The 16,847-nt window shown below is 38.8% G+C and overlaps 1 protein-coding gene across 4 annotated transcripts in view; it reads right to left on the bottom strand.

The window, feature by feature from the left end:
* Positions 1-2,868: 2,868 nt before the first annotated feature.
* BCL11B (BCL11 transcription factor B) overlaps positions 2,869-16,847 on the bottom strand; it is a gene marked incomplete at its 5' end in the record, with an annotated part of 89,815 nt that continues 75,836 nt past the window's right edge. For all 4 annotated transcript variants that reach the window (XM_080344837.1, XM_080344839.1, XM_080344838.1 and 1 more), the window contains one exon: positions 2,869-4,946. In XM_080344837.1, the coding sequence (XP_080200963.1) occupies positions 2,935-4,946 (2,012 nt within the window). In that variant the 3' untranslated portion in view covers positions 2,869-2,934. The remainder of the gene's footprint in view (positions 4,947-16,847) is intronic.

The raw sequence follows: 16,847 nt of genomic DNA, 5'->3' as shown, positions 1-16,847 counted from the left end.
CAAAAATTAAAAATAAAAAAGCACTTAATTATTTTGTTTTGTTTCTTTTACTCAAAGGTCGTCTAACAACCCCCTTTTTTCCTGTACAATAAGGACTTCACATACAAATTTTTTTTTTTTATTTTTGCAATATTTTATCCTGCCAAATTAAAAAAATATATTATGGCAGCCTGTTTGTTTGTTTTTATTTTTATTTCCAAATTCACTAACAAAAAGGTACATTAAATCCCTTTAAAAGGACAAGCGTACAGTTAAAAAATTACAAGCTTCAGTAAAAATACAGCAAGTGCCTACATCATATGAATCAACCAATATCAATATCCATTCCAGAAGGGTAAAGGAAGGGGGAAGGGGAGAAAAAAAGAGAAAAATAGGTACAGGTCAGAAACGTGATTTTTTTTTTCTGCAAAGCAATAACAATATTAAGCACTTTTTTCTACATACTTTTTCTACATGGTGTAGCAATCACCTTTTAATCCCCCAATACGAGATTCTATACATTTTTTGAAATAAAAATTCAACACCCAAGGCAGAAAAAAATTTACTAAAACTCAAGACTTTACAGTTACAGTGACAAGAACAAATTTATAGACCCACCATTTAAATTTTACTGCAACATTTTCAAGGAAAAAAGAAAAGGTATTTTTTTTTTTCTTTCTGGTTTTGTAAAATGCCCAGGCATTCTCCATTATTACAAATACTGGTCCACTTTTACAGTAATCAAGAAATTTTAATATATATAATATATACTAAAACCCCGTCACCAAAAGAAAACAATATACACATGGCCATTATGGCATTTTTTTTAATAACCTATTAAGCAAACTTTGAAAAAAAAAAAGATTGCTCAAACACACATACACACAATTTCTTTTTTACCCTTGTATGTATTCAATACTGTAAACGTATTTTAAGACAGAGTGCACTAAATTTAACTCTTAAAAAAATTAGCCGTTGTTCCTGAATTGTTTTTCTCATTCAATGATAACAACTTGTAATTTGTGTCATTTGAGTTTTAATTCAGCAGTAAATCATTTCCATTCCATTTCCTAAGCAGCGTTGTCCTGAAAAAAAAAAAAAGGCTGAGAATAATTCAGCTAATGGATGTCCGAAGTTGTGCTGGGTATACATCTTCATTTGATTGGGTCTTATGGCATTTTCATGTCCACTATCTTCAACCAGTAATTTTTTTTTAAGTAAATGTGGCTCTTTTTTTCTAAAGAATGTACTTTTCTTGTTTTACTTTTTTTTTTTAAAGTCTTTTCATTTCACAAAAACATTTTGCATTTGTCTCAAGAGACTCAAATAGGAAGATCAGTTTTCAAGGCACTCACGTCAAATTGAATGGCAGTAGAAAAACTGTCCAATAAATTATTTTTATTTATTTTTCTTTATAGTGCCAGTATTGTGAATGCCATGCTTAGCAACACTGACACTTAATCTCAGCTGTTCCCTTACAGTTTAACCCACCTTTGGGCCAAGTAGACGAATATGATGTAATTTCTTGTTGAGAAGCCATTTCACTCTTAACAACAAACAAAAGATTTAAAGTGCGGGTCAACATAATTAAAATCTCTAACCATAATTGCCCACTGTTTGTTCATATTAGTCATAAAGGGCTTTAAAAATTTGGAATTTGAAAGTAGAGCAGGTGCATTTTTCTTTACTTTTTTTCTGTCTAATGCTTTTCTCTGAATACAATTCCATTTTATTCCTAATTAAGTCAAGGGGAAAACTCTTAGTGACTTCAGTAGAAGCAGAATGTTGCCAAGACAGGTAAATCAACTAGACTTTATTTTTTCCTTCCTTATAATAGCATCATTATACATCACATAAGATAGTTAAAATATTTCCATTCATAAACCAAATGCCTATGAGTTGAGGCTTTTCATTGAGAAATTCACACTTTCTCATCCTCTAATAATTATTTTAACTACGGCAAATCTGGACTAAAGTAGATATCCTGAACTCAGATTTATGAATTTGCAGTTTAAAAATAAAATAGATGGCATTTTGCTGTTCTGAGGTTCAAAAAAAAATACTACAATACTCAAGATGTACTGTTATTGTCTCTGGGAAGAGTGGCAGGAGGGGAAGAGAGAAGGAATGACACCCCAAAAAGTGACAAAATAGCACCATTATGTTGCCATAGTTTTTAAGAGGAAGAAACTATCGAATAGTAATGCACAATTAAGAATGTTTCTGCTTTTTAATGTAGCTGCCTTCTGCACCTATGTCTTTCTTGTTGCCATAACTTTAGTGATTAAATCCATTTAGAAAAGGCCTCTATCGTCAGCGACATTGTCAGTGCTACATATTCAATCCAATTCCAAAAGAAAGTGCTCATTTTAAAGATTGTTATCCGCTGTACAATTTTGTTTTCCCTAATCTTCAAGATTATTTTAGAAGAGGAAAAAAAACATTTGAAACAAAGGAATATTTCTGTTCAACTTCTGGCTTCTTCACAAGAAATTACACATGCTTAGCTTAAATTTCAACAAAGCAGCGGCCCAAAAATCATAATTTAAAAAGATATGTTTCTCTCCTCTACAATGCAAGTAATCTCAGGCTACAACTGGGTAAAATTAAAAAGGGATACCCAACAAAATTTAAAAGAAATTTAAACAGAATAAAAAAAAGTACCTGCACATGCCAAAAAATTACAAAAACCCAATAAATACAGAAATTATTGCACAGTTAAAAGGCTCCACAATTTTTACTGCCTTAATCAACCCTCGGGTTTAATAGAACTTTGTAGACACAGGTTATATTTTAAGTGCCCAAGTCTGGCACCTACCATAGTTATGCTAAGTTATGTTTACGGAGGCAAGTTAGGTCATCTTCTCTCAGTTGGCAATAGTTAAACTGTACAAATAAAATGTTACCTAGACCCCTGAAATTTAACCTAGCGGGGGCAGGGAGGGGAGGGGGGCCTTAGCTTCTTTCTGCCTGCTCAATTTTGACGTCATTTGTCAGCAAATGTTCTCCATGCCACTTTTTCATGTGTTTCTCCAGGGTGCTGTAAACACTGAAGGGCATCTGGCAAATGTCGCAGCGGTAGACCTCCTTCCCTATCTGGCCATGCGTTTTCATATGGCGCGTCAGCTTACTGCTCTGGGCACATGCATAGTTGCAGAGCTCGCATTTGTAAGGCCGCTCTCCAGTGTGGCTCCGACGGTGCACCGTCAAATTGCTGCAGTTCTTAAAGACCTTGCCACAGTACTCACATGTATCGCTCCTGCGCCCTTCCTTCGAACTGGGTCGCCCGGGGCCGGGACCGCTGATGTGGGGGGTGCTGCCTCCGCTGGCCGTGCCGCTGCGCCCTGAGAGCCCCCCGTCCAGCATGTCCCCCGGCGGGGTGGAGAAACGCAGGCTCCCGTTCTCCGATGAGTGCTCGGAAGAGGTCGCAAAGGGGGATTGTCGGGAGTCTGTGAATCCGAGGAACGGATCCTTCATGAAGTGCCGCGACGCTGCATACCCTACCAGCCACTGGGAGTAAACGTTTTCGGAAGGTATTATCGTTGCTGGTGGCAAGTCCAAATCTTTCTCTACCTTTATTCTTTTAGAGGAATTGTTTAAACCGGGGCTCGTGATAGGCGTTGGCTTGCGAGGGAACAGGTTTGGGAAGGGTTCACCTGGGCCAAAGTTTCTTCCATTGACTGTCCCTTCCTCGGTGCGGTCTAGCTCTCCTACCACTGAGTCTTCATCACCTGGATCTCTCTGACAGAGGTCTCGAGGACACAAGTCTCGCTGGTCAGAAGACCTTTTCATGAAGCTACTCCTCTTCTGTTTTTCAGCTAGCATGTCATTATATTGCTGGATGGCACCTAGACTTACATTCTCAATTACTTTTCCCAGCACAAGGGATTTCTCATCCGGCAGCGACTTGGAGCCATTTTCTCGGTTACGACTCAGCTCCGAGTCCATACTGAAGCTCGACTCTGGACGGCTCTCATTTTCAAGCTCCTCCTCCTCCTCCTCCTCCTCTTCCTCCTCTTCATTGTCATGGCCCAGGGAAGGATCGCTCTCATTCCTGAAATCTGCCTCACTGGATTTCAGTCCCTCTCCAGTGAGCTCACTTGTGCCCGGCTCAGGGGAACTGGTGGTGGACAGCCCATCGTCTGACCTGCCCGTCATGGAGCCAGCTTTATGCATATGTGTTTTCATGTGGCGTTTTAGCTTGCTGGCCTGGGAGCAAGCGTGGTCACAGAGCTGACACTTGTAGGGCTTTTCTCCTGTGTGACTGCGTCGGTGCACAATAAGGTTACTCTGGAACTTGAACGTTTTCCCACAAAATTCACAGGACTTGCTCTTGGCCTGAGGCTGGGGAGGCGTAGTGCTGCTGGGGGGCATGGGGGGCAGTGGTGGGGTGCTCAAAAAAGGTGATTTAGGACTCGGCTGGAAAGGATTCAATAGGCGATGCATAGGGTTGGTGCGACTGGGCGAGACTGGAGGAGGGGTGGAACTGTTTCCTGCCAGCTCTCGAAGCCTTCTGGAGAAATCCATCGCTGGAGACTCAATTGCCATGGGGTTTAAACGCATAACTCTGTCAAAGGCACTGGGATGCTGGGCAACTAACCCCATTTCTTCGGCACTAAGGCGATGTGGATCCAGATGATGACGAGGCGGTGGGCTGAACAGCGGAGGCGTGTTTGGGAGCCGACCCTCACCAAAGCCAGGGTGTTCACGCAAGATGGGTCCTGTCATCCGCAAAAGATTGAATGGGTTGTTGTCTCCAAGGAAATTCATCAGCGGGGACTGTGCAACAGTCTCCGGTCCCAGAGGAGGAGGGATGGTGATGCGTGGAGTAAGGGAACTGTTTGAAGGGCTTGTTTCCAGGTAGATGCGGAATCCATGTGTGTTCTGGGCATGCTGAAGCAAGAACCAAGCACTATTAAAAGGCTGCTTGCATGTTGTGCAAATATAGCTTGAAGGCTCATCTTTACCTATAAAAGAAAAACAGAAAGAGCACTCAAAAAATAATATAGTGAAGAACATTTAAATACAGTTGGCATGTGCTTTATTTTGCTAACACATTTCCTTCTTGGCATTTCTGAAAGAAGAACTTAATTGCAATGTATTGACTGATATAAATTGTTGAACAGTACATTTACTCACCACACTCACTCACTTAACATGTATGACAAATATCACACATATGCATTGGTGCCATATAGGTTTATACCCTTTAACTTGCAAATAAAACCTTCCTTTATGATGCATAAGGATCCAAATACTTTCACACATTTATTCTGCAAAAAGGAATTTGTTTCAAGGGATTTATGACTACAGACAAAACCTGAGGAAAATGCAGTGTGGTAGGTTTTACAAGGCACCTGCAAGGAGCTTCAGTGTCATTTTCACTCTTTCATTTTATATTTTTAAATACTCCATGTAGTAGTCCTCTGAGATCTTGCTGAATTTAATTTATACATGCTTCAGTCATGCCAGCACTTCCATTTTTGAAATACTATGTAGGTATTTAGCTGCTCAAGTCCTATTCAAGTCAACAGGAGCTTGGAAAACGTACCCTTGCATAAACCACTTTGACATTCTTTTTGCCAAAACACCAAAAAGCCACTCAAATGAAACATTCGATAATCAAAGCCGACAACACAGTTGCAATTAACAGTAACAAATGTCGGGCCATGCTTGAACTGAGTCCCAAGAATTTCTGAGCCTGAGCCTGCCCTCCAATGCAGAAATGCTCACCGGAGCCAAAAACATTGTTCTGTTTGCCTTTCTAGCCTCTTTGAGCGGCTGCATAAAGGTGGAAAGCATTCCTTTAACCTTGATTCAGTTTTACATAAAGGACACGTGTGAACAAGTCTGCACTACAGTCATAATTTTGCTAGCTAGAAAATTCCAGTCCTGGGCACAATATAAACTATGTGCTACCTTCAAAAAGCACTTCCCCCCCGCCTCCTTTTTTCAATGCCTCTGCAAGACTCTGATAAATTCATCAATATGTGTCAACTTGAAAATCATGATCCAGGATTTGTTTTTGTTCTTGTTTTTAAAAAAGGAGGAGGTTTCCTCAAAAAAAAAAGAAAAAAAAAAAAAACCTACCCATTCTGGAAAATCTAAAATTAATTTCTCGCTTGTTTGTTTGTTTATGAAAGCACATATTTTGGCTAGAGATGGCCCCACTGCACTTAAAGGCACTAAACTTCCTGCAATTTCAAAGCCTGCACCAAGCTTCCCACCTGACCCGTACCTGCGTAATGACCCAAACGAAGCCCAATCCCAGCCCATCCACAGGGCTCAGTTCCACAGCTGAACTACACAACCCTTTTCTAGATGGGGGGAACTGCAATTCACAAAAGACTGTTACTTGAGCTTGAAACTAAAGATCTTATAAGGTGAATTGAATCATATTATTGAAACTACCTTTGTAAAGAGGAATGACTCATAGCAGTCAAAAAGAAAAAAAAAGAAAAGAAAAAAAAAGAAAAAAATCAGCTCAGGCACAGCAGGCAAAGCAGGATCCTTACTGACTGAATTCCCCTCTTCTGGCTGTTGCAGGAATGGCTGCTGCTAACAAAACCTACAGCACCTTAGACAAGAAGGCTAGAAGATTATCTGCCTACCTATCAGCCTGTCAGTCTATCTAATCTTATCATCCAATGAACATCCATAAAAGTGTAAAGGAAAGAGCATCTATCAGATTAAGACTTATTTACAAAGGTAGGTGATAAATGTCGTGCAGCTCCTCACACTCCTATTGATTTAGTAAGGCTATTTCTGTGAACAGCAGCTTCAGACCCCTGTTTTGGAGAAGCTGGCTCTCCACAGCCAAGAAAAAATGTTCGTAACACAGCAGGGGTTTCTGCCTGGCTGACACAGGCCCCGTGCCGCAGCCCTGCACACTGCATCGTGCAGGACGTTGCTTTGATTAATCTCTAACAACCATTATTGGAAAAAGCACAAGTTTGGGAACTGTACTCAGCTTGGAAAAAGTGCCCATAACTGCTATTGACATTAACGAAAGCCACATACAAACACAGAAAGGAATTGATACATTATCCCTTAAAAATCTACTCAGCACTGAGGCAGTTAGGGAGTTTTATGTCAGCTTTGCAGCCAAAGCAACAGTAAATGCTCCCATTATTACTTCAAATATTTAAATTTCTGTTTCAAACAGAAATATTATGAAAATGTCTAGACCTTTAACTTCTTGCGCGGCAACATGTGTAGTATAAAAAGTGACAGAAATCACTGAAGCAGACTAAAGTATATAACATACTCTGTCAAAAGCTTTTTTTAACAATATGTTTTACCTCAGCTCACCCTAGAATAGATTTTAATAAAGCCCCCTCTGAAGTGTGATCTAATAGCCAATGAAGTGCAGGATCTTACAAGGTCATATATCTTCAAATTAAAGAGTTCTCTGCACCCTTCACCTTCATTTTATCCACTCTAATTAATCGATTTATTACCCACAGCTGTTCAATTCTTTCATTTTTAAAGTCACAGCATGCATTCTTTTTTTGTTGTGGGTTTTTTTCTTTAAAAAAATTAAGTGTGTGTGTGTGTGCACGCATTCTCCTTGCTTAGCTCAAGAGTTGACAGGAGGAAGAAAGCAGCTGTGTATTAGATGACAATGATAACAACAGCAACACATTTACTTCAGCAAAGGCACATATGTAAGGAGAAAAATTCCTGAGCAGGCTGAGGATCAAGGCCAATCTAAAACTGAAATGGCTGATTAAAAAAATTACCCTCAAAATGGCAGCTGGCTGGATGCTTGCTGCTACATGTTACATGGAACTGAGATGTTTTGTTTTGTTTTGTTCTCCAAAACTTCACCTCTGTGAAATTCAAGTGAGAACAGTAAATCCTCCTCCTTTTTAGTTTTCTTTCAAATGGAGCAAATTAGTGCTATTAGTGATCTAAAATTTACAAGCTAGCAGTATTCTCTTCTGTTTTGTTTAGCTTTTGTGCTCCTTAACACTTCTCTTCAGGAGACCCCAACACAACAGCAAAATTAACTGCAGGCTACCTGGCTACCAGTCTCTGACTGCTTCACAAGTGTCTGTGTGTGCATGCTTGTGTATATGTGTATATGTGTATATATATGCATATATATGTATATATATATAAACTTTCACAACCCTCACAGACTCTCTCCAGACTCTCCATTAAAAAAAAAAAAAAAAAAGTAAAATAAAATGTTCTTTTCCACATTATCACTTCATGGTTATCTTGCCTAGAAGTTGCCCTGAGCAGTGTAGATGCTCACTTTTAAGAACAGAACAATGTCAAAAAGTCTTTGAAGATCCACTCCGAACATTTTGATATTCAAAAACTTGCTAAATATTTTAAACATGCCCAGAAACAGCCACATATTGCTCAAGAATGATCCTTATATTTAATAATGCAGTGCACCTACACTATAAAACTCTTTGTTATAAGACTACTTTTGATATATGGCTATCTTAATCCCTTGCCACCTGCATGAAGTCTGTCTAAATACCCACTTTATGACAACTAGCTATATAGGCTTTGCCATATGTAGTCTTTATCACTTTAGCATGTGCTTGACTTCGAGCATGTGAGTAATCAAAATCCGTGAAACTTAAGCATGGGCTGAAGTGCTCTGTTGGATAGTGATGAAATTATTCATGTGCTTAGAGTTAAGCACAAGCTGAGACTTCATTAATACTGTTTAATGAACTGTATATGGATTCAACCCTACAATCTGTCACTAGGCATGATTTTGGGGGCTGATGGCTCAAGCGTAATTTTTTATCTTTACATTAGTTGGTAGATATGGTGTACATACTGAGGTGAGACATCCAGGCCACAAGCCCCGGGCAGTCAACAGTAGATTCAAGGTTGCACTAAAGCCAGATGCTGCCACTGGAGTTCAGACATGAGATAGGTTTGTAGGCCTGGATCCTACTGAGACACAGGCGCATAGGTTCAGAAGTATAGATGTGAAGGAGAGGAAGGACTGTGAAATTAAAGAATGAGAGGACTGGGATAAATCTTAAGAGTTGCCTTTGTCCAATTCCTGACCTAAGGGATGTCTGTATCGATGCATCTATTCATAACTACGGCAGATGCTCCATTATCCTACTTCAAAGTCCACCCAGACAGAGAGTCGACAACCTCCCCAAAATCTACCTCATTCCTTCTCTCATTTACCATCATAAAGGTTCCCCAAATGCTAATATAAATCTTTCTTCCTGCAACTTAAGATCGTAATATTTTCTCCTGTCTGCATGTACATGAAAAACACAGGAAACAATTTAAATCCACACCTCACATTCAGATATCATCCAGCCCAGTGATTTGCAGTTGATCCACTTAATGTCTTTTAGCACTCTCTTCCCAGCTTGATTTGGAAATGCCAAGTGAGAGAGAATTCACAATGTATAGCAGTAGTCTGTGGCAATGGCTGACTACCTTCAGTGTCAAAAAACCTGTCTTCTGTTTGATTCAAATTGCCGAGTTCAACTGCGAACCATTAGATCTTGTTATGTTTTTAAATGGTAGATTAAAAATCTCTCTAGTATCTTCTCCATAACCAGGTAATTATAAACTATGAACTTATTGAACATTCTTGCTGGTTTTGTGTATTATGACAAACGATGGTCTTTTCCACAAATATTAAAATGTGTTCCCTCCATTACTGCATGACAGATTATGTTCCACTCAAAATGTCAGAGCAATAATAAGCTTTTTTCTCTTTCGTGAACAGCACAAAACAAAGCTAAATTCAGATCCTGCCTCCCAAATTGTGCCCTCACAGTGGGCAGTGACTAAAGACAGTTCCGTTTACCTAGCCCAGACCAAGACCAGCCTAGGTCTGTGGACATTCATCCTGCCGCACCAGGCAGCCTGAATCCCCTGACTTATCTGTCCTCTGCAGTCTGACTTGTATCATTTAGTGATACGCAGCTCTTCCTGGCCCAGTTGATACACGAGTTTCTGTATATCCTGAATGCCGAGCGCCTTTGCCCTGGAGATAAATTTTCCTCAAAATATCCTCAGTTATTCTGGATACCATCAAACAATAATCAGTGTGAGATAACTGTTGAGAATTCATTATTTTCTACTGGGCTACAGTGACATCCAGTGCCTTACGAATCCTCCCCTCAGCATGCCTGAATAATTCCATTAGCTGTAACAGAGAATGAACTCTCTCCCTTTTTAATCACCCACCCACAACCCCCGCCAGGACTGCGGTGAGGATCTGCAGTCAGGTCCACATAACCACTGCCATTCTTTACCCCTAGCAATACTTTCCAGATAATGTTTCTGGTTCCCGTTACAAAGTTACAACAGCAGCAATAAAAATGTAAAGGAATTTTAATGCTGCTTTACTGCACCCTTAGAAGTCCAGGAAAAGTAGAAACTTGCAAGCTTTAAAGAAAGGACACCTTTTATTGTAGTGCTCAGGAACAGACATGTATCATGTTCCTACAATCTTTCTACCAATGTTACTCTCTTCTCCACTGCTTGGTTTTTAATGAGCGTTTAAATAATTACCCCTTGTTATTATGATGGTTACTCTAATAATACCAATAAAGGTAGCGTGGATGCTCCATAAAAAACACAACTTTAATTGAATTATTATTAAATTAAAATGCCATAATTGAGAACACTAGTTTAACAAGTCTCCTTATAAGACCAGCTGACATTAAATAGAAGGGCATTAAATACTGGAAAGATTTAGTGTTTCATAGTGAAGAAAATATATGGTTATACGTGGTTTGACAGGTCACCTAGACAAGGGCCAAATACTTTCCAGGTGTCTGCAGTGTGGATCTGCAGTGTGAACTACATCGGTTCATACCCGATGCTGGATTTGGTATGCAAAAATATCTTGAATATAGATATTTCTGCTGAAGAAGTTTTATAAGCTGTGTTACCACTCTAAATTATCCAAGTTAGCAAGAATATTTACTTATAACTGAATAAATATATGCTGAACACACCCAATATCAATAGTTTTACCCTCTCTGGGGTGACTGGAAATGCCGCTACCTCGATTTCAGAAGAACTGACAATCTCAATAAAAAAGACACAAGTGTGAAGTAGGGTTTAAGCTTGTGTGAGGATCACCACTGCCAGTCCAACACCAATCACTAGCTTTAAACACCAAATGCAAAGGAACCATTTCACTTCATACCTCTCTTCATTTTAATTTTGTTTTGATGGCAGCACAAGTTGAAGATGTAAAACAAGCACAGCGCTTCTATCAATACCCAGAGCTAAGACAGTGCATCCATCCCTGCACTGCCATGTCTAAAGAAAGGGCTCAAAAGAATCCTGCAGCACATCTTGCGGAGGGTGACCAGGACTATCCCTACCAATTCATAAAGTAAGCATCAACTGGCAACTAAACTTGGTGTTTTATGGCTTAGCAAGGTGCTCGCAGTCTCACATGTGTTACTCCTCAGTAACAGAATGCTGTTTCCTCCAATACTAGGCCCGGTTCTCTTTTTCTACTTCGCCTCTTGAACAGCCTGTCTCCTCCAGTGCCATCTTCAAACAGAAGAAAAATCACGACCTCATGCAATATTCTTCTCCTACACACTGCCTGCATGTTTTACAGCTTTCCCCATCCTGTTTCTACTTTGAGACTGCAAGTTCTCTGCAGAGATTATGCAAGAAGCTTTATACCAAGAGAACCTACAACCCTCCAAGACACTCTCATTCCCAGCACTGATTTCAATTAATGATGCAAATATTCTCAACAGCATTTTCTACCTGTTGAAAAAGATCTACAATAGCACTGGTTGACACCGATATTAAAGTATATTAATATTACACTATTGTTAGTAATGTACTCTTAATTCTTTCTTTGCTAAAGACAACTGCCAAACTCTGCCTTTGGTGGATTAAATGCTGCCCCATTTGGGAACCTATTTTATTTTCTGAAGCTTTTCAGCAGTGTTCATTTTCTATCAGGCAGGACTGTGAATTGTCTGTTTATCATACTTTTAATAATAAATACATTATTTGTCAAATGAACTATCTATCATACAAGTGGAAAACAAACAGATTAATTACCATTCACAAAGTTGAGAAGTCAGACTGTCGTGCTGTCTGTCTACAGTCAATCCTTTCATAATTCCAAGAACAAAGAGCATAAATCCTTGAAAGACTTCAGAGATATCAACTCGATACCTTAAAATCATACTCTTAGCCAAACTCTGATTTGAATTAACCTGCTAGGAATTCGAAGTAGCTTCGATGACCACCATTGCAGACTTCAAATCTTTCCAGATAAGCTATACCAGGTTATGACAAAGAAGGATCTTGACTTATACAAATATACCAAGTTGTGAATTTTTTTCATTAAACTTTCCCCAGAAGCATTTTATATGTCCTCTCTGGCATTTATACTTAAAAAGGAGACTGTAGGCAGACTACAGCCATGCATAACACAAACAGATGGTTCCTGCTTCTTAATGGACACAGGCGACCTTTGGCTGAAGATGTAGCTTGTGTTCAATAGTCCCATTTTCTGTGAGACTTAATCATACCTCAGATCTGTACTGCCAGATTCACATAAACGAGCCAAATGCACAGCTCAGTTTAATTTCTAGTGCATTACAAAATGGCAATATTATATTTTTAGCTATAAAATGTCAATAGTCATTTTGGGCAACTTCCTTCTGGATGTCCAATTTCTCATTCCTTAAAAGAGCCTGTGGCTTACTGCAAGTTAATGTTCAGCCTACAGAAGTATAAGAAGTGCTTTTACTTAGTGCAGAAAAATAAAGAAAAATGCATAGCAAAAAATAGAACCCATGACACAGTGATTTTGACCCAGAAACACTGTTAGAATGGGAGATAAAATACATGCTTGTCATCTCTGAACACCTTCTTCTAATTGGTGTTAAATTCTAAAATACAAAGGCAATTTATAAATCAGAGAAAGGGCGAAGTGTGAAAAGTAAAGAACAAACAGGAAAATCAATATTGAAAGATCAATAGTGAATGAGTTAACTTTTAAATTAGCCCTTTGTGATACAACAGTTTCAATTGACTCCACCTTTAGCATCTAAACAGCTTTGTGTCTATTAGTTTCTCTAAACGTAAGACATCAGCTAGGAGACTGAAAGGATGTTTTACAAACCTGCTGCATAAAATTGTGAAAACTATCAGCAAAAATGGGGTATTTAATGGAGGGGGGGGAAATGTACCCACTCATGAGATGAAAAGACCGTAGGACTACCCATGGCTGGTGGTTTAATATATAGGATCCTACTTACAGCATTCACGAAAAACCCTTGTACTGCTCAAGGACACTTTTAGGCCTTTTCTTTGCATACAGTATTCAAATGCATTTGAAATAATGTCAGTCTTTTCTACAACATATGAAATATGCCAGCAGCTTCCCTTTAAATCGGTTTCCTGTAAGCAGTTTTGTTTGAAAACTGGCAAGTGCTGTGTGCTTTTTTTTTTCCCCACCGACTTTTTTAAGGTGCCATTTTCTCATCTTACAAGCAAGAATTATCAGTATCTGAATAGGAACTTAAAAGAGGATACATAAAGGAAATTGTCCATGTCGTATAATGGAAAAATAAAGAGTAAATTAGGAAATAATAAAAAAGCCAAGGGGTGAAAACAAATTTTCCTGCTTTTTTTCCCCAGGAGTACTTCAGTCTGTTTTACTGCAACTATTTCTTAAGGGTATTAGGTGCCTATTCATAGCTAGTAAATGAAATAACATTTTTGTTTTAATTCATTACTTCTTTAACAAATGCTAACTCCCATCTCTGCTTCTCTAAATCCACAAAATCTCCACGTTCAGTCCTAAGAAGTATTATAAAGGCTGTAAATCTTGTTTTAATGGAATGTACATTTAGCTATGAGGAGATAATTGACGTTATGGAGAGCCTAGATGCTGAATTATATAGGTTATCTAATACAAAGGGGACTCATTACCGAAGCACTACAAACAAGTAGTAATATATGTATATTGTTCTGAGTGGCGTTATAGCAAAAGTGTTCGGGTCTGCAGGGATTTATAAAACACAAGAAAACAGCAGACATGCACTTGTAAATTTGTCTCATTTGTCTCTGAAGTTAAAGGTTATTCCCTTGATCTGAATTTGTAATAAAAACATGCTAGACTAAGGTTTGTAGAGAATGTTTGAATATGTAAATTGTGTATAATGATAGGCAATTATAGGGTAAAAACTGGACCTTATGAATGTTACAGAATTGCATGGAGCATCAAAGTATTTTCCTTCAGATGAAATATTTATCTTTTATGCATGTTATAAGCACTTTTTCAAAGGTATTCAGCAACCTATTTGAGTGGAGAGTTGACAAAAATCAAACCATTACAATCGACTAAGACTGTGGGCTTATGCACAGGAGAAGCCACAGCTTTTTACAAAATATACATAATAAATCTCTTGAACTAATGGTTCCGGAGATGGATCCTCAAGGACAAGTTCCACTGATTTTCACTCCCTTGGATGAAAGCTGATCAGATGTTTCTGGATTTTTTTTTTAAGAAGATGTGGGGGTGAGTGTGGGGAGGGAGACTGGGGAGTAACTAGGTAAGAATGTGAATTTTCTTGGACTGATTCAATGCAGTCCCATTTCGCCTTCAGTTCATCGGCTGCTGTTTTCAGGAAATAATAATAATAATAATTTTAAAAAAAATTCTGCATCGAAATAGAAAGGAGTGAAGCCAGGAGATGATACTGTCGTTTATGCTACTGAAGATAAGGTTTTCTCCTTCTCTGAGCACAACAGTCTGTTCAGGTTAACCAACTGCAGTGTTAGAATAACTCCAGCCGACTTGTCACAGAGTACAAAAGTCATCAGCAACTGAATGTTCTTTTCTGCACCGCAATTAAGACGAATCAATACGACGTGCCACAAATGGTATTTTACTCTCAATAAGAACTCGGGCTGAGTTTATTCAGAATATTTTAGCGCTTCCCCAGGGGATTTTGGTCCGACGCAGATGGCAAATAAAGTACTCAGCCTAGGGCTAGAGCACATTATGCTAATTCTAATGTCAGATGTACTTTAATATACAGCTCTATTTAATCACCCCATTATTTCACATTTCCATATGAAAAACCTGCGGCACTTCTGCAGAGCTTTCACTCTGCGACAATGCCAGCTTCCTTCAACTAGCTCACTGCGAAACAGAAAAGAAGACTGGTCATTCTCGCCAGTCAAAATGTTACAGTTTCAAAGTTTCAGTATTCCTGAATTTAAAGTGGGTCTTCCAGTGCAATTAGCAAATCGCTCTGCTAGAATGCTGATATGTACAAAATGCTAAGGAGGTGCGACTGAAAAAAAAATAAAAGTAACAGCCCTCCCTCTCTACTTCATCTGCTCTCACACAGAGACATAGGCAGGCACACATCTCAAGTCTTCTTGCAGAATAGTAATAATAAAAATAATGAAAATATTTTCATATTGCAGTTCAACCAACATTCCCAACACTTGTCAGCACAACACTGCTGTTCCCAGCTGCATGGCTTCCGTTACTTAGAAGAACAGACATGGCTGGCACAGCTGCCAACCTACAGATGTCTCTAAATAAAACCTTCCTTGTGTATCAATAATTTTTGCCTGCAACAAACTACACCTCTAATTAGGTTGAGAAGCTACATACCTTCAGCACAGACCACTATCCAAATTATCTGCAAATTTACCTTGATATCTCATCTCTAGTGACTGCAGAATTTGAACCTAGGGATTTGAAGGTAAAATGATTGAAAACTGGATTTACATTGAAAGGAATGAAGGCAAAAACTTTGCTGCGGAGCTGTTTTTCAAGCCATGTGGGCTCTCAATGTGCAGACAGGGAAAGCAGAAGCAATCCTTGGAAACCTCTTCAGCATCCAAACTTTCCCTTCAGAGTAATTCTGTGAAGGACTATTAATTCGACATTTGTGTACAGTCACCAGTGAAATGAGTTTCATGGTCTCAACAATATCTTCCCCCTGTTTGGCACAACTGGGGCTCCAGGATAACTAACACTGCACGTCAGGGGGAGCCAGGTCAGGACTGGATTATACTGAGCTGCTATTAGAGGAATGCATGAAGCCTAAGTTGATCATTTTTTAATAATTGCATTAAACCTAAAACATATTTTAAAAAAAAAAAAAAAAAAAAAGTCTATTTGGGAAAAGACCTACTTTTTCCTCCTCCAACCACCCAATCTGTATCCTTTAAAAATTGTTCAGCAATGCATGCAGCAGCCAGCACCTGGGGCCAGATCTCACCTGCTTTCACTGTTATGCATCAACATTTAAAGATACAGAACTGCGCTGCTGTGCTTTGACACGGCATATGCCATAACTTCCATGTCCTAATTTAAACACAGCAGATGACATCTCTCACATTCAAGGCAGAAATGCTTACCTTTTCAAGCTTTATTTTTATATATATACATATATATGTATCTGTGTGTGTATATATATATATATATATATATATATATACCATTTTTGCTCTTTGTAAAGACTGGCTGTGAACATAGCACTATGAACAAAGGAGAAAGGGGGCTGAGTATAGAGCAGAGGTCTGTACTTCCTTAGATATTCCAACTGGACCTTCAAAAACACAATCCTGTCTTGGGAGAATCATATATAACAGTTTCGAGTTTTGCCTGAATGGTAAATACAGCACCAGTTAATTTAGTATAATAAATTAGAATAACTGTAACATTTCTCTAAAGTAGAGAGTATCTCACCCTGAAAATTAGTAGTTAAATTCAAAAGAAGAAGATGAAATGAAAGTTTGATATCCCAATACAAAGCCCAACAAAGTCAATATGAATCTTTTCACTGCCTTCAGTGGGCTCTGGATGAGGGTCTTCTTCCACACTGGGATTTGTTAATCTCAAGGCA

This window comes from Nesoenas mayeri (assembly GCF_963082525.1).
Source record: "Nesoenas mayeri genome assembly, chromosome: 5".
Classification (NCBI taxonomy): Eukaryota; Metazoa; Chordata; class Aves; order Columbiformes; family Columbidae; genus Nesoenas; species Nesoenas mayeri.
This window is presented reverse-complemented; position numbering and strand designations above follow the sequence as displayed.